This window comes from Cydia pomonella, chromosome 17, assembly GCF_033807575.1.
Source record: "Cydia pomonella isolate Wapato2018A chromosome 17, ilCydPomo1, whole genome shotgun sequence".
Lineage (NCBI taxonomy): Eukaryota > Metazoa > Arthropoda > Insecta > Lepidoptera > Tortricidae > Cydia > Cydia pomonella.
In genome coordinates this window covers 4854517-4878327 of record NC_084719.1, presented here as the reverse complement: position 1 = coordinate 4878327, position 23811 = coordinate 4854517, and the positions used below count along the sequence as shown (strand labels likewise).

Below are 23811 nucleotides of genomic sequence, written 5' to 3'. Positions count from 1 at the left end.
AAGTGGAGCCACCAAGATTTTTGATGCATGTTTTAAGATGCAACTTTCAACTTTATCTTGATATCTATATCATTCAAAGTACTGGGCCAAGTTTGGTATTGTTTTCGTATAAATCGGGCATACCGAAATTAATTTATGGAAAAATCGATAAAATCGCTGATCCAATTTACGAGTAATTAACATTTGGTAGAGAGATAGTTTGAGTCCCTAAGAAGAATATGGGATAGTTTTATCTCAAAAATTCTCTTATAAGTGAAAAACGAGGTTTGTATGGGCAATCTACATCTTTAATTTACTTGAATTTGATACCAAATTTGACTAATTTTGATAATAACAATATACATAATGGATATATACAGATGATTACTATAACTAGCTTATATCTAAAATAGGCCCTTGAGGCATTGTACCAAGGATGCTGGCGGCATTTGACTTAAATCCTAAACTTAAACAATTATGAACCTGAGACGCCACCGACGCTGAAAACGCCTTGTAATATAAGAAAACTACTGTGTGGACACCCAACATAACGCCGCGTCAAAACAGACCTCGAAGCCTCGAAGCACAGCAGGCCTAATATTGCCATAGACCGAGATGCCTGGAAGAAAAAGTGGAAGAGGAGGACTTTGTCCATCATTGGGATACAAAAAACAAAAAATTTTTTTTTATTGTGCACAAAAAAATAATATGTGACATTATCTATGAAAAGGGACCTTATTGTCGGTGGCGCTTACACCATTATCAACGATGCTCCCATATTATAAACAACGCCGCGTTACGCAGTGCGGCGTAAACGCCATCGACAATAAGGTCCCTTTTCATAGATAATGTCACATATTTACTTACTCATTGACAGCCCTGCGTTCAAACAAAAATCTATAGGAATAAATACGAGACGTGAACTCATATTGTCTTAAGCCTCGTGCGTTTTCAGCGTTTTCCATACTCTAGTTCAGGGTTCCTTTGGTATATTTAAATGAATGGTTTTTTTTTTGATTTCCTATTTTTTAATGACTACGGGAAAAGAAAGGTCAATAGTAGTGAGTAGTAGCAGTAAGTTTTTTTAGTGGTGCGAGTAATATAGTAACCGTAAATAAAACATTACAACTCCAAACGTTTATAAATATTTATACTTTATTCAATCAGTCAATTCTACTAACGAACATGTGGAAACAACTCAAAATTTGCATAAAATGACTATGACCATGCCACTATTGTGGGTAAAATACATATTTCTCCAAAGTTTACAAAGAAAAAAAACCTTTATTCCCCGTTATAAAGGTGCTCTTGGCGCCTTTGCGAACAGAGGACCTACCGCGAACCACGTTCGACGTGTTGCCTCTCTGTCGCTCTTGTAAATTCTCACGTAAGTGTGATAGGGAGGCAACACGTCGAACGTGGTTCGCGGTAGGCCCTCAGCACTGGTGGCCTAGCGGTAAGGGCCAGAGGGCTTACCGCGAACCATGTTCGATGTGTTGCCTTCCTGTCACACTTACGTACGAATCTACAAGTGCAACAGAGAGGCAGTACGTCGAACGTGGTTCGCGGTAGGCCTTCTGGCCACATTGGTGCGTTGCGTTGCGTTGCGGCGCGTCCTTACTCGTCGCATTGCATTTAATGTGGCATGTCATCAAAAATACTATATGTAGAAGATGATGAAAGAGAACGTTGACGAGCTGGTGTGGTAAAAATGAAAACATATATCCATTTATGTCCTAAGCACTGCAGATTTGGAGAACCTAGTTTATAATATTCGACTCTAACTTGTCCGTTTTCTTTTAAGTTTACTCCGTATGGCGCTGTCTGCCTTTACCGAGATCAAAGCGGAGGAAATGCTGTATGTGTTATCGTAAATACATTCATAGCTCACGAGAACAGGTGGAAATTCTGTACAGTACCTGGCAATGAATATTGCACAATTTGTACATCGGTCTTTGAAAAGACTATTGGCTATTTGGCTGTTTCAAATGAACACTGGCGATCGTCTATACCGTGGGCTAATTAAACCCGACAGATTTTAACCACGCATTCCTGAGGTCATAAGGAGCAAAAAACGTTATATGAGTTTTGGCCAAATTCGCCAAAAAAAAATTTTTCTTGCCGAAAAAAAAATTTTCCTTTTGCGTTTTCTGCACACGACACGTTATTTATTTTTACACCTTGGTGAAAAAAAAAAACATTACAAAGAATAAGTTTTTTTTTATTTACAGACGAAAATTGCGAGTTTACTTTAAAACTTTAATATCTGTCAGTAGGTATGTCTAAACCAAGTCACATAGTGGCAGCGTCACAGCTAAAAAGGCGTTTTTGACTAAGTTATAAAAGAAACAAATTTTCACAGAAATTGTCATTATCTCTTAAACAAGACCGATTTCAGAAAACATTGTATGACATTTTAGTCTCTAAATGCGGTCAAGAATACACCTGTGAAATCTGTCGGGTTTAATTGGCCCACGGTGTATATATATTATAGTTTTTTTTTTTACGATAATTTATTGACCGAAATGTTAGCATTTCGATCTGTGTCCAAATTATATTATCAACTCAACGCAATCATCAGAGCTCAGCTCAACGAGGGGGATGGGGGGGGGGGGGGTTTGGGTCGGCAACGCGCATGTAACTCCTCTGGTGTTGCAGGTTTACATAGGCTACGGAGACTGCTTACCATCAGGCGAGCCGTATGCTTGTTTGCCACCGACGTAGTATTAAAAAAACAAGTATTTCACTAAAAAAAAGGAATGGACAATGGGCTCTTTTGTATGGCGAGTGTCCCATGGATATATACTATTTATTATTTTATTGTATGGCACCAAACTAAAGAAGGAAGGAGGAGCTACAGCGCATAGCGTAGGTAAATTCTCAAAGGTTAGCTGGAACCCTTTAGGGATAAGTTCGCCTATGTACATAACATTTTTTTTGTTTTGTTTTGTCTGTTTTATGCTAACCTGTTTATGTGCAATAAAGTGACATACATACTGTAACATGGCAATGAACTGTAAATCAAATTACTTTCGTGCTAAATTCGCAATCCCGTTTTATGGGGAACTATATTGATGTGATGCTGGCAAATGCCATCGTGGCGATAGCCAATAAAAAAAAAAAAAAAAAAAAAAAAAAAAAAAAAAAAAAAAAAAAAAATTACATTTATCTAATGTTAATAAAGCTTAAGCGCTGTATTGGTATTAAAAAAAAAGATTTCTTACTTAATGGGCTGCCTCTAACGCAGGTAAAGATTGTATATAATGTAAAATAGTTTAAGTTCTGCTTGTGTTTTAACCTAATCCAAGTCTTATTTGTACGTCACTGGTTCTTGTAACAGAATGAGGCTTGGGTTAGGTTCCGACCCGAAATTTAAGAACGCACGATTGTTGCAACCCTTTCTTCTTATCTAAAATTGAAGACTACTTATTTCTTGACAATCGCTGCTGAAGTTTTCATCAGCTTGCGCCTGGTGGGCCCGCGTAGCCTTCAGTAGCACCTGCTGCCAGTATTCATCGTTTGGTTCGATGAAGATTCAAGAACGTTAAGGCCAGTGACGATATTTTATTGTTTTGGAGTAGAGTCGCGTACTGACAGATATTAGTTTATTTTATTGTACATATTTCATTTAGTTATTACCGCTTTAGTTAGCCGGCTTATAAATTTTGGAACAAAATGACAGTGTCGCAAAATAAACATGGCCATAATTAGAGTATTATTTTTTTGCAGGCGATTCGAGAAGGAGTGAAAATGGTCAATATTTTTGTTGATAAATTCTGGAACAGAGTTGTCAAAAATAGGTGCACCTAGGAGGCAGAGCGTCTTTTTCTTCTGATACCAGGGCAACAGTTTTCGAACGTCCTTATCATTTCGTTTTTATTATTTAGTCATTTGTAATACATAGGTCATACTGAACAACTTTTACTATGGGACCAACCCCGAAATCGCAGCATGCAATTATTTATTTATAGCGCTACGCTCATCACCGATCCCAGTGTTTTCCTGCTTTGTAGAGGAAATCGATTACAAACAGAAAACCCGCCGAGCGTTCCTGGCATTCAATGTGTTAATTTAGCGATTAAAGGTGAAAAATTAAAATGAAAATGGGAAAAATTATTTATTTAGTAACAAGCATTTTTACCAAAATACAGGTTCGCGCTCCTTTTTAGGGTTCCGTAGTCAACTAGGAACCCTTATAGTTTCGCCATGTCCGTCTGTCTGTCTGTCTGTCTGTCCGAGGCTTTGCTCCGTGGTCGTTAGTGCTAGAAACCTGAAATTTGGCATGAATATATAAATAAATAAAGCCGACAAAGTCGTACAATAAAATCTAAAATTTTTTTTAGGGTACCTCCCCTACACGTAAAGTGGGGGTGAACATTTTTTTTTTGCTTCAACCCTACAGTGTGGGATATAGTTGGAAAGGTCTTTCAAAACGAATAGGGGTTTTCAACAAACATTTCTTGATAAAGTGAATATATTCGGAGATAATTCCTCCGAAAGAAAAAAAATGTGTCCCCGGGGCCTCTAAGTTTTGAACTATAGGTCCAAAAAATATGAAAAAAATCTTCGAAGTAGAGCTTATGAAAGACATTAAATGAAAACTATAGCGGATATAATCAGTTTAGCTGTTATTGAGTTATCGCAAAAAGTTTCCCCTTCATAGTAAAAAGACGTACACCCACAGTTCATCCCTTGGTTAACAATCTACCATACTTTAAGCTCCAGTTTAGCTTATTGTGACGGAAGAGTAACTACGGAACCCTACTCTGAGCATGGCCCGACATGCTCTTGGCCGATTTTTTATTATAAAACTACCTGTCTTAAGGAACAGGAAAGATACCTTGGATTTTAACTACACCGGCATGGACAGGCAGCCTTACTGCAGCAGTAATGTCGTGCTATCTAGAATACTGCTGCAGTTACTTAATGAAAACGTACCTGGTAAAGCACGAACCATCGGAGCTGCCATTTTGTGTTATCGGAGCTCCGTTTGTGAAGGTACCCAGCCTGAAACAAAAGAAAGCTGTTAATGATCAGTTGACCGTAGTCACCGACGAAACCCTACAGGCTAGCATACACTGGGCCCAATAGAGCGGCTTGGAGAGCACTGGTGAAGAGTGTTTACAGTCGTCACGTCCTTCAGCCATGAGGATACGATTAGGAAGAAGTCACCTAGAAAAGAAACCCTTATAGTTTCGCCATGTCCGTCCGTCCGCGGCTTTGCTTCGTGATCGTTAGTGCTTGAAAGCTGACTGTAGAAAAGAAACGCAGTTGAGTACTGCCTATGCCAACATCAAACCATCTCATCCACTCCTCCGCCTCGTCGGTCTGTTTGTATGTAATGTATGTATGTATGTTCGCGATAAACTCAAAAACTACTGAACGGATTTTCATGCGGTCTTCACCCATCAATAGAGTGATTTTTGAGGTTGAGTTGAGGTGAAGGTTTAAGTGTATAATTTGTGAAGGCCCCCGTGCAAAGCTGGGGCGGGTCGCTAGGCGCTAGTTTACTATACAGGGTGACCTTAGCCATTGGACAAACCCTGAAATCCCACGGTAGGAGGAACAAAAGATAAAAAAAAAAAAATTGGAACAAAAGTTATTTGCAATAATCGACAACAAAAAGAAACACACTGTGTTAATCTTTGGCAGTGTTTTTGACAATTTGTTCGAAATATTTGATAATGATGACATTTTTCAAAAGTCAGAAGCTTATATAGTGTCATAAATAAAAAAGATAATAAAAAAAGTCGAAGATGGTTCCATACTATTCTTTGAGGATATTACCTTAGGAGCTACTAACACATACAGACTGCTCCTAAGTAAAAACTGGTAATTTGTTAATTTCTTCGAAACCGCTACACTGGTTGTTATGATACTTTGTACACTGGCTCTAAATACCCTAATACATATGTACATTTCGGCTTTGTCCAATGGCTAGGGACACACTGTAGATCTCATTGGTTTTTTAGTTGTAGGCATGGGATTCGTGGTCTGTGACGTAACATCAGTTATTAGATATTTAGCTTAGATTAACTTACAAAATCTATAAAATCTGAACTAAATGATTTTATTTATAATAGTATTTTATGCAACAGTTGTATAAGAAGGGTCAAAAAAGGCGAGTGGCGTGAGTTACAATGTGAGCCGGAGCCGAAGGTGTAGGCGAACATTGTAAAGGAATACGCCACGAGCATTTTTTGGCCTACTTATACAACGTTGCATACAATATTTTTCCTACGAGTCAACAAAAATAAATCTTAATTTAGGTAAACAAAGCAAAAGTATATAGCCAAGACGCGCGAGCATACCTTGATACGCGCCCGGCCCGCCCCGGGCCGCGGCCGGCCGGTCAGCGACACCTTCTCGTAACTCATGAGGCCCTGGTACTTGCTACTTGCTAAATTACATTTTTGGACAGTTTTTTCTCAATTTTGGCCACCGTAGCCTACGGAGACTAACAAGCAACGCTAAGCGGTCTTCGTAGTCTATGGGTGTTGCTATATTACGGGTGTCACAAGCGTGTTTCTGACTTATGAAGTAATTATTTTTACTATGCAACCAAATGAATATTTTGTAAGCTGGCAGCAATGCACTTAGTTTAAAACTGTAGGTATTCGTTTTGGTTTTGTTAGGTTGGTAGCCATTAATCGCAGTAACGTTATAACGATTAAAAGCACAAGAGCTTTTATGAGGAAAAGACAATATAGACTTTTCTTGAAACCTTTTATGTATGTTCTTATATTCGTGTTAATGAATGCATAAATGACAGATAACAGTAGAGGAGTAGGAAAACAATTATTTAAACGTATCCTAAATTTAGACTCTTAGCTCATACATTTATTTGAAATGTTTCCGTGATATATCTATGAGGGTTTCTCCTTGGAAGCGCTGGAAACCTTACTATCAGAAATACGAGACTGCACACCTACAGAGTATATAGCAGTGCTATAATGGAACTGGCTATTTTTTATTGTCACGCGTGCAATAGAGTATTTAAGAGCAAGTTCGGCCTGGCCAGCCACATTAGGGCTCATGCTAGACAACGTCCATAATGTGTTTATTTAGGGTCGCCGTCATCGAAAACGATGAGGAGGACTATATTATGGCTATGGTTTTCTGTAAGGTACTTCCCCTGTTGGGCAACTTCAGAGCAAGATTCTCTCTTGGTTAAAGTTGGTTGTAAGTATACTCAGGTTGCAGCCTAGATCTGAGGACAAATAGTCCACATTACCTGTATGTGGTCGTACTGGGCCCGCTCAGAGAGAGCGATGAGCTGGCCATCGTTTACGCGGATGGAGCGCTGGATCTTAGGGCTCAGCATCATGGATCTGAGGACAAATGGGATAAAATAATTATTTAACGCCTACAAAAAAAAAACAGTGAATGAAAAAATCGATCATTTCTCGACATGAATAATTTTCGCTGGCTATAATTATATTTGGCTAATGAATATATTTTTAATTATCTATCGTTTGATCTGTATCTTTCGGTGTCAGCATGGTTCCATTTTTATCACTTGTCACTATCCCCGTCAGTTTCGCGCTTACATACTTGTTAGAACGTGACAGGCATGGTGACAAATGATGATGAGCTGACCATCTTAGCCCTAATGGTCGCATTTTTATCACTTGTCATGTCATGCGTCACTTTCGCACTTACATACTTGTTAGAACGTGACAGGCATGATGACAGATGATAAAAAGCCGACCATCTTAGCCCAACGAATATCTTAATTTTATTTCGGTATCTAGTAGAACTTAATGCTGCATTTTCACCAGAGGTGTGCGACTATCTGTAACGAGCGATGTGTTTGTTAAAAACCAATGGAATCACTTAATTTACCAATCTCCAGCACTGCTCTAGTCTGCCATTTTCTATTCTTGCTATGCGTGAGGAAATGGCAACTGCATTTGCAAAGAAAAGCGGTCGCCCTCTATCCTCTTAAAATCTTGTATTTAAGATGATGCATCGTTAAACAATAAAATCTAAAAATGCGGCTCTAGCTTGCTTGCTAGCTTCCCAAAACCCGCGCTCACTGAGATACTTGGCGCGCAGTGGATTTGCTGTTGCACTAGCTTATTTATTCTAATATAAGGTTGTATGCGGCAAAACGGGTTTTACCGTTTAAAGTAAAAAACAAGAATTAATCGAATAATCACAACTACAGAATTAAAGTATGTGTTTAAACTGATTGATTCCACTTGGAAAATTTAGAGGCTTGAATCGGTCGTAATTGCCTGTGCAATGAAGATGTCTGTTTAAAAATAGGCGTGTAACGGCAACTATAGAAATGAAGTCGATACCATGAATTACCAGTTCACCAAACAATACTTTCATGAGTATGTGATTGTTGAGATAAATTAAGATTCTGACTACAAAATTTATAATGCGTCGTCTTAAACCGCCGATGTTACGAGCCAACTTTGAGTTCTTTGAGAAAGTTTAATGTTTGCCGGGCAAATTGCTCAGACCAGCGACGGGTTTCTTTGAGAAGCGACTTTTCAAAGATCGTAGTAATTGCTTTTTTGTCCAAATTGTGCTACGAACTAAGATAGTAATCTCATATATTTCCCCCCAGAACTTTTCAGGTTTAAAACATTTAAATGCAGACATTAAACGACGTCAAATTAAAGATGTTAAGTGCGTCGCCTGGCTGGTGCGGTGCACATAGCGGGTTTACGAATTATAGTATGAGGCATTGACATATATCTAAGGACAGGCCTTACGGGCACTTAGAAAGGTACTAGTTCAGCGGTGTCACTCGCGAAAAAATGAAATGAAAAAAATTGTGTTTTACTAGTTAGTAAAGTTTAACTGTCGTGCTTTGACACCCTCACAGCGGTTACTATTTCACTTTTCGAACCATTCGCTACACTCGTAGTTCAATATCTCTCGCTTGCTTATGTGTTAGTATGAGTGGTAATAATATCAAATCTTGTAAAATTGATTTAATGGACGCTCGATATTGGTCTGGTCTGGCATTGCCTTTTAGTTCGTGTAGCTACTGTTGGCGCTTTTTTTTTTTTTTTTTTTTTTTTTAATGGCTTCGCGCTCCTGGCGCATTCAGCCAGACGAGTAAAACGGGGAAACGGAATTAAGGATTACATTAAAACGGGTAGGACGGAATTTTGGAAAAGGATCAGGAAAAGGTTAATTCAAATAATTTAAAGTTTAATGTTGTGACGTGAAATAAATGAATACAATGATTTAAATATATATGGAGATGAATCATTAATATACAGGAGTGTTGTAATAGATGTGGGAAACGGAACTTTTAAATCTGACAGCTGTCTTAATAATATAGAACGGTCATATAGGTTACAATTACGAGAAAAAAAGATATGATTAAGATCAGCGGGATCAGTTCCACAAATACATGCAGAACTGGCCACACGATTTTGTAGTTTCAGGTGTTCCGGTGTACATACGTGGCCCAATCTCATACGAATCAACATACTAGTTGCAGGCTTTGGCAAAGAGATTTTAGCAAACCAAGGTTTGGCAGGAATTGTTGTTTGTATGCTACGATAATGTAACGCAGCGGCACCCGCACCAGATGCCCATAATTTTGTCCATTCCATTCTTAGATATAATTTAGGCAGTGCCAACAGGTCTTCAGCAACATTCCTAAACGGAAACATGTCCCCAGAACTAATGGCATCTCGAGCTAAGTCATCCACCCTTTCATTGCCTTTAATACCTCTGTGTCCAGGGATCCAGGCAATGGAAACCGAATACCCTTTAAGACGACATTTTAACAGTTGGCTACGGATTTGATAAATAATTGGGTTATTAGATTTAGATTTGAAAGGAAATTTAGCTATTGCCTGAAGTGAACTTAGAGAATCTGAGAAAATAATAGTTTTTTTAAGATGCATTATAATGATGAATTCTATTGCTTTCAGAATTCCAAAGCACTCGCCACTGTACACAGAGGATTCTGGAGGCAACTTTATTTTTTGGTAAATATTAGACTGGGTGTGAAGTACACCAATGCCAACACACCCATTGTCAGACATCTTAGAAGCATCTGTGTATATATGATCAGCAGCTAGGCCATCTGTTCCAATGAATCCCAGGAATTGTTGATTTTGTTCAACATCATTCTTAGAAATGCCGATATTAAGGAGAACTGGAGGATCAAGTATTACAGATTCATATTCATACTGGAAAATGGGAAGTGTTGAAGAGCTAACAGTGGGAGCTGAAATAGATTTAAGTTTTTGAAAACTTTTAATCAAACATGGAGGACTCTTGTGCTTCCAGTAGTTAGAAGTAGTTATTTGAAGCAGGAGGTTAGACAAGATAACCCAGAGTTGATGATTAGAAAATTGGGAGCAGCGGAAAATAAACCTATCACAAAGATATTGGCGTCGTAAATGGAGTGGAGGCTCAGCACACTCAACTTGCATAGCATTGATAGGGCTTGAATTCATGGCACCGCATATCATTCTCAGGGCTTTTGATTGAATACGATCTAATTTTTGGAAGCCTGCTACAAATCCTGGCTCTAACAAAAATGTTCCATAATCTAGAATACTTCTTATCAAGGCATTATACATTAATTTTATGCAAAGAGGATGTGAACCCCACCAAACTCCTGAAACGCACCTAAGGATATTAATATTTTTTTCACATTTAGAAACTATGTAATCACAATGTGGAAGACCTGTTAATTTATTATCTAAAATAACACCTAGGAACTTGGTTTTATCTTTAATGGGAATGGAGCAGTTATTAAATTGCACATTGATTGGAGGAGGAAACAGTTTTCTAGTAAACAAAACTACAACACTTTTAGGAACTGAGAGTTCCAGACCATTTGAATCTAACCATAACTTCAATAAACCCAAAGAACAAGTAATGGATCTACTGGCCTGTTCAATAGAAAGGTTTGGTGAATATAATAATAAATCATCAGCATATTGCAAAATTCTGACAGTGCCATTTAAGGATGACTCTAAATCGGATGTGTAGATATTATATAGCAATGGACTTAATACGGAACCTTGTGGAAGACCTCTCCAAACTAAACGGGAAATCCTATTGTTGTCATCTATAAGAAGGCTAATGGACCTTTCTGATAAAAGATTTATTATAAAATTGCTTAACATTATTGGTACAGCTAATCTATGAAGTTTTGCTTGTAATACTGAGACTAAAACATTATCATAAGCGGCACTTATATCAAGAAAAGCAGCTACTACAGACTCATTTCTAGAAAATGCAAATCTAATTTCTGCAACTAATATACCCAAACTATCATAGGTAGATCTACCTTTTCGGAATCCAAACTGACTATGAGAAAGTAATTGGTTTTTTTCTACAAAATATTCTAATCTGTTTTTAATCAAATGTTCTGCTACTTTAACAAATACTGAAGAAAGGGCAATTGGACGATAAGAAGAAACATCTGTTGCTTGTTTGTTGGGTTTTAATATAGGAATAACTATTTGAGATCTCCAAGAATCCGGGACTGTACCAGATTGGATGACAAAATTTATTATATTCAGATAATAAGAGAGAATACCATCACTAGCATTTGCTAAAAAGGAATATGGGACTCCATCATCCCCAGGTGAAGTATCTCTTAAACTACTTAGTATACCTTTTAACTCTTCTATTTTAAAAGGCCCATTAAATACAGTATAATAGGAAGAGTCAAATGAAAAGGCAGCGGGGTGGAAAACATGTTCTTCGGGGACTGATGCTGGTGCTAATTTGTCCATGAACTGATTAGCAAGGTTAGGAGGAAGTGTCTGTCTAGATGGCTCATTGAAAGCATGTCTGAATCTTTTAATATTATTCCATACTATGGATGGTTTCACGTTAGGACTAAGAGATGAACAAAATCGTCTCCAGCCTTCGAACTTTTTTTTGCGCAGTAATTTTTTAGTCTCACGAGCAACTTGTATATATATCTCGAAATTTTCATTTGTCATCGAATGACGATAACTTCTCTCTGCCTCCTTGCGGTTTCTGATTGCTTGAGAACAATCATCATCCCACCAAGGAGGAGAAGGTATTTTACCTGATACACTGTTTTTTACAGGGAAAATTTCATCAGCTGCTTCGGTAATCGTCTGGGCTAAGGCAACTGAGCAGCTAACTACATTACTAGCATCTATAGTGGGCAAACACAACAATTTCTCCTCTACGCGGCTTTTGAAAAATTTCCAATCAACATTACTTAAATTATACTTAAGCCTAGGGCTAGGTTTTGGAGATGGAGGAATGGAAGATGGAAATGTAATAATAATAGGGTAGTGATCACTCCCATATGTTGAATCTAAGGTATGCCAAGAGAGAGAGGATGCAAGATCGACCGAACAAATAGATAAATCAATAGCGCTAATTGACTCTGTTGGCGCTGTTCGGCGGGTTGGAGAGCCAGTGTTTAAAACACAAAGGTTGTGTTTGTCTAAGATATGTATGAGACGATCTCCATTATAATTAGATGATGAACAACCCCAAAACTGGTGATGCGAGTTAAAGTCTCCTAAAATTAACACGGGCCTAGGGAGAGAAGAAATTATTTGTTCAAGCTCATCAAAAATGGATGATGATGGATGAGGTATATATACAGAAATGATACAGATGTTATTTACAATGGCAGCAACAATTGAAAAATCATCGCTATGGGATGGAAGATTATAAGGTGAAAATGAAATGGAATTCCTGACGAGTAGAGCTACACCGCCCCATCCGCCAGGACGGTCCTCTCTGAGACATGAATATCCAGTAGCTCTAAGAAGAGCTCCAGGCTTTAGCCATGTCTCAGAGAGGGCAAAAACAAAAGGTTGAAATTTGTTTAATAAATGTATTAGATCTTGCTTTTTATTTATTATGCTTCTGCAATTCCACTGAATAATTGTGGCCATTATTTTTAATAGTTGTAACAAGTACATCAAGCATGGGGGCAACGTGGGACGGTAGTTTTACATTGGGCTGAGATAAATGATTAATTAGGGCTTGAATTTCGTCAGCTACTGATGTATTCTCTTTGCGAGAATCTTGCTGTAGTGCACAGCCATTTGGAGGAGATGGAATGGTATACTCATTAACTAGCGCATTATGAGCTGCTACATCATACCCTGTAATGGTCTTTCTTACTGGACGTGGCTTCAAAAAAGTTGTTTTTTTTGTAACTATGGGACTGCATGGTTGTGCTCGGGGCTGAATTATGGACTCTGTGATGTAAATTTGGCTGGGACTGTAACTGTGGTTGTGTCAGAAGGACATCGGCGAATGATTTAGAAACTGCAGGATGTAGTTTGACAGCTTCGCCGTAGGAAATACAATTATTGGCCATAGTTATTTTAATATCCTTCTGTCTCTTATGCTCCGGGCAAGCCCTGTTCGTGGCGAAATGAAAACCATTGCATAAGCAGCAAATGGCATCTTCTTCCTCCACTGAACAGGTATGACCGGAATGCATTTGACCACACTTAAAACACTTTGGTTTTGATCTGCAATTAGTTTTGGTGTGTCCGAATTTAGTGCAATTATAACACTGAATTGTGGGGAAAATATACAATTCAACAGTCAGTGAGTTGTAGCACGAAAATACCCGTTTTGGTAAAACTTGGCCATCAAAAGTTAAAACAACTGTTTCAGAGGGTTGCCACGAAACAGAACCATTAACCGTAACTCTATGGTTTAAGCGCCGCACTTTAAGAACATTTCCACACCCAATGGGCACGGAAATGTTTGACAAAATTTCTTCATCCGACCACTGTGCAGGAATGCCGCGAACCAAACCCATACGGGTCACAGAAAAAGACGGTATGTATGCAGTAAGATTCTCTAACTCGAGACACGGGTCAGTTACAAATAAATTTGCATCTAAATAATTTGAGAATGACATTGCTATGCGAGTTCTGCCAATGCGCTTAACACTTCCGTTAATAATGTTTCTGAAGGCCTTTTTGACGAGGAATTTCCCAAAAGATACCGGGTGCAGAGATGAGCTTGCTTCAGTCTGTTTGAGTTGGACGTGAACCATAAAGGGTGCAACATCTGAATTTGAAAATAAGTTCCTACCAACCTTGGTGCTAATAGCGCTATTGTTTATATTTGTATTTAAATTGTCAGAGGGGATTATGGTAGGCTGCGTGCTAGAACTCGAAAGAGCTTGGGAGTTTTGTATGTTTTCCTGGCAATCGCACGAATATTCCCCGCCATTATTTTTCCTTCTTTTTTTATTGCAATTTTTGCATCTTTTTTGTACTTTATTTCTTTTACGTTCACTCCTGCTACCCACAGAAGTGTCAGTATCCATTGCCGAATCAACGGTCACATTACATCCGACCTGGAGGTTTCCACCTCCAGGATCAGGAGGATCGTCGTCCCCCATAGAAAATTTACTAGAAAAAACTTACCAACTATGAAGAAATCCACTAATTATATATACAAATAAAAGAATATATACAAAATATGTGAAAAATTATATACAAATTGCCGATTTCCTGATATTACAATAAAAATAATGTACGAGAAACAAAAAACTAGACCGCCGCGTTTCACGTTTCCCGCGCTTTTTTCCTGTTGGCGCTTGTTGCGTATGCAGCTGTAATGTTCAGCCAAGGTATGGTTGGACCGGACCGGTACAGTGTTATGTTTACGATGCTTCATATATGAATAATCTCCAATTTGTTCACTCTATATTATTTTATGTCTTTCTCCTTCTTGTCTGTTACCTTTCGTGATTTTTCTCACTTGATGGTCTCATCGGAAGATCAGCGCTGGAAGCCACCAGCAACATGCTGAGATGAGGCCATTTCGTAGCACTTTATACTTTCTTTGTTTTTGTTATATTATGTAATGTAATGTATCTTGTTTCTTTTTACGAATAAAAATTATTCTATTCTATTCTATTCTTAAAAGTTTATCTTTGTAGATGAGAATTTTCACCATAAAATCCTAAAATCCCTGTTAATCCATGGAAAAATAAAACCTTTCTTTGAGACCTTATTGCATTTAGAGACTGTATACATCTCTAATGAAGTATCTAATATTTTATTGATTCCAAATTTATAATTTGTATTTTGTGGCCTATTTGTTGAATTTTTTTTGTTTAACAATAAATTTGCTGTTGCTTCATAGTCGCAAGGTTGGGTTAGGTTAGGACTGCACCCCCCCGAGGGTTGCCCACCTTGTCGTGGTGGAGGGGCTTAGTAGCCGTGGCTTGGTCTCCCACGGTGAAGCGAAGAGGCAACCAGGGCCGGCCTGTTTGAGGTGCTGGCTGGCCCGAGGAGGACGCTCCAAGTGGGCTTGATAAGCCCGCTTGTGACGCGTTGGAGGTGGACCGTCGAGGAAGAGGAGTGTCGGTATTGCGGTTAGCCGTTCTCCCTATCCTCGACGGCCGAGGTGGGATCGCAGGGGAAGAGGCGTGATGGTATCACGATGCGCCACTCTCCCTATCCCCTGCGACCTTGGCGGGGCCGTTCCGCTGTAGCGGCGTTGGTGGGGCTGCAGAGGAAGAGGAGTGTCGGTGTTACGGTGTGCCGTTCTCCCTGTCCTCTGCAGCCGAGTTGTGGTTTGCGGCAGAACCATGGACCTCATCTGCCGCCGGGCGCTGGGGAGTTTTCTGGCGCCCGTGGCCTCCTTGTGGCGGGCTCGGGGGGGTCCGCTACACTGCTGGACGGAGGCCGAGGAGGAAGGCGCGTCGAACCATCTGGCGCGCCTAGCGTGAAGGGCCTTCGGGCATTCGCGAAGGAGCCGCTCGCGGGCGGCTGCCGCCGGTGGGGTCGCAGATGAGTACGCAAGTGTTCCCGTAACCCCACCAATAAGGCGGCGAGGTGGCATATGGGGATTTTTAGTGGGTATACCGTGGGCCTCATTAGCCTAGACGGGAGTCCCACATAACCACTCGGGTCACCCCCCGCACCCGGGTGGTATGCGGAATGCATTTTCCCCCCTAGGAAAAAAAAAAGGGTAGGACTGCACCACTGAGAGGTCCAGTAAGAATTTTATCTTTCATATATGTGTTTTTTAAACCTCAGTTTAAAGCAGAAAAAATAATTTTCGAAAAAAATCGAAATACGGTCGGGATGCGTATCACAGAGGTAATTTTTTTTTATATTCTACGTCGGTGGCAAACAAGCATATGGCCTACCTGATGGTAAGCAGTCTCCGTAGCCTATGTACGCCTGCAGCTCCAGAGGAGTTACATGCGCGTTGTCGACCCTAACACTCCGCACCCTCGTTGAGCTCTAAAACCTCTAAACCTCTGAACCTTAAAATAAAATTATTCTTTTAATTATTTTCCTCATTACCGATGTAAAACGCAGGTGTAAACTAAGCTTAAACATTGAACCGATCAGTAATTTTATCCCCGACTTTTGTCAATATTCTCGGATAGAGTTTATTTATTTAAAACTTTATTGCACAAAAGAAAAACTTAATGTACAAAAGGCGAACTTAATGCCATGAGGCATTCTCTACCAGTCAACATTAGAGCAAAGCAGAAAAGATTGTAGGCGGTGCGTTTAAAACTAAAAGAAATTGTTATTGAAAGAATTAGAGTTGACTGCTATAATATATTCTTTCGTAGTAGTACGAGTATAAGCAGTTCTTTTCATATTTTCTCATGTCCTACTGTTTATTCCTTATAATACACGTTGTTCAATTGCAGAACAATTTATAGAAACGGATTACTAGGTATAGCTTGTGTATCTAGTAGCAACAGGAAGGTAAAAAAAAAAAGATAGAAAATTAATCCGTAAGTAATAAATATGTAAAAAAATGAAATCAACTGACAATGAGGAGAAAATTTGAAAACTTATAAATAAATTGAAGGTAGGTTCTCTAAAATAATAAATTAATGATAAGTATTGTGAGTTTTATTGATAATTTTCTTACTTACTTTTATTTAACAACAGAATTCATATTCCGCTTTCGTCAATTACAATCCATTCACATCAACACACGGAGAAACAACAATAACATGTCAAGAATCACAGCTTATACACACACTAAATATAGACAACATGAAACACAACCGTTAAATTTACAAGCGCCTGTTGATAATGTCAGCGCAACAAGTCACGAGCGCCTCTTAGCTATTGATATTGTTGCAGGCGTTTGGGTGCGGATCGCGTTTAGTCGACGGCCACGGTGCGACTGGGGCCCGGTGCCAGGCACCTGTAGCTTAATCGACCGTTCCGCGCGTGCGTGCCCTTGATGACGTACGAAAAATTTACTAGGAGCCACGAATATAGTGAAGAAACCAATAAATCCATAACGCAATATAATAAACTATAGGTATTATCGAGGTGGAGACTTGATGGGGAAACTAAGCTGTTGATGGCAGAAGTTGCTCAATTTCAATGAATAATATTAAATTCAATATTAAAAAAAAATCTACAAGTAGGCCGTTAAGGCTCTTTTACACGTGTATTAAACACTTACAGGGCCGTATGCTTGTTTGCCACCGTCGTGGTATAAAAAAAAAACATATTATAATAACATGAAAAAAATACATAGCAATAAATACCACAATACACTAATATTTAGGTAAATATTTATATTATAATAATCTTAAAATAAATACATAAAATTATATATGCAATTTGGAGATGTATAAGGTCCCCAAAGTCATAGAAAATACTTACTATAAAGATTTGGTACTAATGCTTCTGCATGAAGCTGATTTGTAAATAGGTAACATATTTGGTCTTACCCATGTCTTACCATTTATTAGCAGGGAGGTAGATTCTAATTTATTATGGCTTTGTATGTACTGGTTTCGGTGGGACCTTCACGATCATATTGGTGATTGGCGTGTAACGCACTACTACTAGTTCATTTCGTGTGTATGTACCAATCTGCTCGAGCGATCTTCATTGTCGTGTCAAAACCAGTTCAAACCCGTAACAAATGTTTAAGTCAGAATCGGGCTTATGTTTAAACTTATTACGTGTGTGTACAATCTGATTAATTTGCCTGATCAAATCAGTCTCATTTGACCTATCAAATGAAGATGCGGACGCAAGGGTGCCAATTTTCGACGCTAGTATGCGCGTTTAGAGGTTTTTTTTATATTTCGAGCACTCGAATCATACCATAAATCTAAAATTGGTGAATAAATTGTGTACGTGTGGACGCTGGAACAGATTGACACCAATTTTTTTCCCGATCAAATCGGTCGAAATGATGGAAATCTGTGGGCTACTCAATAAAATACCATATTAAAGATTCCAAATATATTGTGCATCCTCACAGGCAAACGATTACGAGAGAGAGACTTACTTATTTACAAATGTGACATCTCAAGCTCTTAAATATGGAAGCTAGAGACAAGGAACAGAATCTCCTTAGGCAGAACTGTTGCAAAAATGTCCAGCTGTCAGCTATAAATAATAGTTCCAAATCTCTCTAGAGTAGCGTTACAGTAGCTAAGAACCTAGGCGTTCTTGACGGAGTGAAGTGCGCTGTCTATGATTAGATTTTTTTCCCAAGTATTCTAGGTATTGTAGCGCCACCTATTTATGGTTTCTTGTCGGACACTTTTTGGTATATGGAGATTCTGTTCCTTGCCTCTAGCTTCCATACTCTTAAATAAAGAAAAAAAAAATGTGACATCTGTCTAGAAAACTTTATTCTATACAACCAGAGTTTATACTGGTACATAAACAAAACATACTCCATGCTTGTGCTTTACATACAAAAGCACATGGCATCATCATTGTTGTAAACTCCACCAGATTTGAATATCCCGTCTGGCCTAGCCTTGTGTCCCACCTATAACCTATAAGTCCAGTCCAGAGGAGTCATTTTTTGGCCAAACTGATAGAGATTACGATAAAATGGAGGTGCGAACGCAAGAATATCAATATCAATGTGACGCTAGTATTCACGTTTGGGACCTTTTTTTGCTTTAGCGCGCTAAAATATTACCTTAAATCAAAAATTGGTGATTAAATTGGAGATTGACACCAATTTATTTTCTGATCAAATCGACCGATCCCGTCTGAGGGTCTGCCGCGAACACCGAAATTCGCCAATTAATAGGAGTAAAAGAGAAAGATGCCCGCTGTTTGCGAACTTTGATGTTTGCGGTAGGTCCTCTGGACTGGCCTTAAGCTGTCCATACACACAGTTTTATAAACTGCACAGGTAAAACGGAGCGTGTGTGGCATTCGACTGTGCAGTTTCCTATACAGCTTTGCCTGTGCAGTTGAACTGTACAGGCAAAACTGCGCAGTGTGTGTCTACGTTTCGTAGCTCCGCGCCCGGTCAGGCGTTAGCGCGAGGCAGTAGGTATTCGAGCGAACATGATACGCAGCATATTTCTAATTTACACGCCGCCCCACCCCCCATACATATTTAACGTTGCATACTTTTAATTTCGAGCAATTGTTTTTGGTCATTAAATTTTAACAAAGTCGGTCGATAAATCCATTACATATATTACTTTGGTTTCATTTGCACCTGAATATAATAATGCCATAGTCTTTAATATTAAAACTAATTTCACGGTTTACACTCACGTGTTTTAGTCACTCGTGCGACATGTTTCGGAGAGCCTAGGTCTCCTTTCTCAAGCACTAACAAACCAGTAACAAACAGTGCAAGCAGCGTTCACGACGGCTGTGCTTCGCGCGTTTTAAAATTAGTATGTCTCACGACGCCGACGGTTTAGATTCGATGGTCTTTATTTGTCCTTAATTTTAAAAACATGGCGGTGGTGGCCGAATGGATATGACGTCCGACTTTCAATCCGGAGGTAGCGGGTTCAAATCCTGGCTCGTACCAATGAGTTTTTTGGAACTTATGTACGAAATATGTGAGGAAACCTGCATACATCTGCGAAGAAATTCAAAGGTGCATTGCATGTGAAGTCCCCAATCCGCATTGGGCTAGCGTGGGGACTATAGCCCGAGCCCTCTCGCACATGAGAGGAGGCCTGTGCCCAGCAGTGGGACGTATATAGGCTGAATTATTATTATTATTTTTATTTAATTTTAAAACAACTTTGTCCCAAAATGCCTATATATCAAATTAGTTTATCTTAATGCTGGTCATTATTTCTGGATTTTGAAAGCATCATAGAGGGTTTTTGATATATGCGTAGATAAAATTAGTTACAATGCCATGAACCCAAGAAGTCAGACAAAGGCGCAAATTAAATATTATTAAAACTAAATTAAATATTTTAAAGTACCGGTCGCCAACGCGTGATCTCGTTAAAGCTGCTCGTTAGGCTGCCTTTCCACTGAGACGGAGATAAAAGGCGATGTGTGACTGTTAAGACTAGTTCGTACAGTCAACATCAATAGTAGCGGGTGAAACAACGCGCCAAAAGTATCTGACATCCCGGATAACTTTTCCAAATCTCTAAAATTTTCATTCTTTTACAGTCTTGATTGTTCTAGATATAAAACCATCACTGTTTGTTAAGTTATTACAGAATGGTAGATACTTTTGAGACCTTGTTTGATCCGCTACTTTTGATGCTGACTGTACTACGTTAGTAAGTCAGCACCATAGACCCTTTAGGCATGCAAAGTCACAAATACTCGCCACTCGAGTAAATTCCTAGTCCGATTAGCCTTAACTTCGTGAATCGCTAATTCATTACTAAAAAAGTTGACTAAGTATACATACATACATACATACGTATATATACATACGTAGGTATGTATGTATGTATGTATATACTTTATTGTAGAGAGAAATAAAAGCCGGAAAAAAAACACAGTTACGGAGTAAATTAAATACAACAAAGGCGAACCTATCCCTGTAGTATTCCAGTAAACCTTCGAGGAAATGAGTAGAACAGAAGTAACGATGAATGAATGACGAATAGATCGCGAGACAGGAACAATTTCCATGACCAATCGCCTCCCGGCTGAAAACTCGTGTAGTGGTTAACGGCTAGGTATGATAATAGATGAAAAACAAAAAAAAATGTCATCGCCTCCCATTTGATACTTTGTCAAATGATGTTGTTAATAAAAAAAATCGTCAGCCGGTTATATCGCGCTGGTAAGAACATCAACTGGTCGCATGAACATGTAAAAAATAAGCGCTATACATTTTATGATAGCAGTAACAAATCATGAAACTTTGTATGTAGCATTTCATCAGGCGTAAACGCCTGAAAAGCCATCAATGGATTACGTAATTTACACATTACGCATACTTTTTTTTTTAAACACCCATAATTCTGGAACAAATATCCATGCTCATCACACGAATAAATGCCCTTACCAGGATTTGAACCTGGGACCATCGGCTTCATATGCAAGGTCACTACCCACGAGGCCAGACCGGTCGTCATAAAGACGTGTTGAGGGTACTTTGCCGCACACAAAGTGGTAAGGCGCATATTTTTTTACATGTTCATTTTACAGCTGACGGTCATTCCACCGCGATACAACCGGCTGACGGTTTTTTTAGTTTAAAACAGCATTTAAACTATCATCTGACAAAGTATCAGCCGGGAGGCGATGACTGACGATATATGCTCCTGGCCCGCGGTCTAAAAAAAAAACAAAAGTGTACAATCACTAAAATTAATGAAATTCAATATTTTTTTTTATTCAATATTTTTAATTCGAATAATACAATCCATATTAGTGTTAGTACATAGCACAGCAAAACTTATAAATCTATGTTAGTGACACCTATAACAACAAATAAAAATAATAATAAACATTAATTAAAAGCGGCGCGGTGCGGCGAGCGGCGGCGCGTGCAGCCGTACCCAGCGCGCGAACAAAGGCGAGTCCCAGCGCTGCGCCAGCACGCTTAGAATACTGTTTGGGCTACTGCGAAGACGGTTTAGTAATTACGCACACCGCTTTCTAACTATTGCGTCGAAACTATCAGTGTGCAAGAATAGTGCAGAAATGCAAGTTTTGAATACACATTGATACAAATATACATAAATAGAAATATAACCTTAAAATAATGCATACATATATAAATATAATAATAATAATAATTCAGCCTATATACGTCCCACTGCTGGGCACAGGCCTCCTCTCATGCGAGCGAAATAAATATAACATAAATAAAAATAAATAAATATTCAATATATAATATAAATAGATATGAATTCGAACCAGAAAAGTAAAGTAAATTAAAAAAGGAGAAGTACTTAATGGAACCAGTAAGTCATAAAAGTTAACTACGTTAATCGTTTAACGAAAGTTAACGTTAATCGTTAATCCGTTAACACGTGTAACAAATAGGTAGGTATTGATTTTTTTATATTGTTGCGATACCTACTTGCGATAGACTGATAGTGATCTACTTATAAAAATTGTGTTTGGGTTCTGGCACAGAATAAATACTAGTATGTACCTACCTACTAAGTCGCCCAATGTCGCCATTTGTCCCTACGGCTATAACGCGGGTTTTTTCTCTATCAGTCTAATTACGTCGTAGTGAGTTTAAAAGAGAAAGATCCCCGCAATTTCGGTTTTCACGGCCCCCTGGTGTGTAGTGTATCCCTGGCTTAATATTCAATACTCAACCTTCGATCCGGGTACGTCCTTAAACTACGTCCAAAAGAGAGGTATACATCACGCTTTGTGTAGTAGGGCACAGCGCAGCGGATGTTATTCCAGATCTAGAGCAGAGCCCAACTGGGGAAGTACCTCCACCTTACAGAAAACCGCAGCCAAATAACACTAGACCCTACTCATAGTGTTGTGTTCCTACCGGTGAGTAAGGTTGCCAGAGCTCAACGAGGGTGCGGAGTGTTAGTGTCGGTAACACGCATGTAACTTCTCTGGGAGCCTACCGCGAAAATCGAATTCGTCAATTGCGGAAATTTTTCTCTGTCACTCTAATTAAGTCTTAGTGAGAGTAAAAGAGAAAGATCCCCGCAATTGGCGAATTCCGGTTTTCGCGGTAGGCCCCCTGGAGTTGCAGGCGTATATAGGCTACGGAGACTGGGAGACTGTTTACCACCGACGTAGTATTAATAAAGGCATGTATCATTTAGGTAGAGTGTCGTGCCGCACATCTAATAAATCCTACCTGAATATGGGAGGTAGGTAGATAACATACCTTGCTATAACTAAATAGGTAATTATGTAGTAGGTACATGGGCTTCCATTTATGGTCTATCGCGTGGACGATACTAATTCAAATGAACACGTTTGTGGTCTTTCATCTCATGTTAGGATTTGCAAAAGATTTATCCTCCTTGTCTATAATAGATATAATATATAGAGTAACTTTTACTATGGGACCAATCCCGAAATCGTGAAACACGACCTTGAAGTTTTCTATGGAAGACCTAATTTTTTTGACCTATATATTCACCCCGTAAATTATTGCAGAGATAACTAAATAAACACTCTGTATAGGTTAGGTACTTTGAGAATTGTCATTTTAATGTCAGAATATTTTTTGTTTGAAATACGGAAGGTAGAGGCAAGGAACAAATTCTCCATATACCAAAAAGTGTCCGACAAGAAACCATAAATAGGTGGCGCTACAATACCTATAATACTTGAGAAAAAAATCTAATCACAGACAGCGCATTTCACTCCGTCAATAACGCCTAGGTTCTTAGCTAGTCTAGCGTTACTCTGGAGAGATTTGGAACTATTATTTATAGCTGACAGCTGGACACTTTTGCAACAGTTCTACCATAAGAGATGCCACTCCTCTTAATTCCACACTCCATAGGCAGAATATTAAATTTTTTGTTTGAAGGTACCTAAAGGCAAGGAACAAAATCTCCATATACCAAAAAGTGTCCGACAAGAAACCATAAATAGGTGGCGCTACAATACCTAGAATACTTGAGAAAAAAATCTAATACCAGACAGCGCACTTCACTCCGTCAATAACGCCTAGGTTCTT

General features: G+C 38.9%; 1 protein-coding gene across 1 annotated transcript in view; it reads right to left on the bottom strand.

The window, feature by feature from the left end:
- The window catches only part of LOC133527030 (ras-specific guanine nucleotide-releasing factor 1-like), a 105374-nt gene extending 87921 nt beyond the window's left edge, over positions 1 to 17453 (bottom strand). Inside the window, exons 1-3 of the mRNA XM_061863917.1 lie at positions 16850 to 17453; positions 7214 to 7310; positions 4918 to 4986 (exon numbers count right to left, since the gene is read on the bottom strand). Of these exons, the coding sequence (XP_061719901.1) occupies positions 4918 to 4986; positions 7214 to 7306 (162 nt within the window). The 5' untranslated portion in view covers positions 7307 to 7310; positions 16850 to 17453. The remainder of the gene's footprint in view (positions 1 to 4917; positions 4987 to 7213; positions 7311 to 16849) is intronic.
- Between the last annotated feature and the right edge of the window lie 6358 nt (positions 17454 to 23811).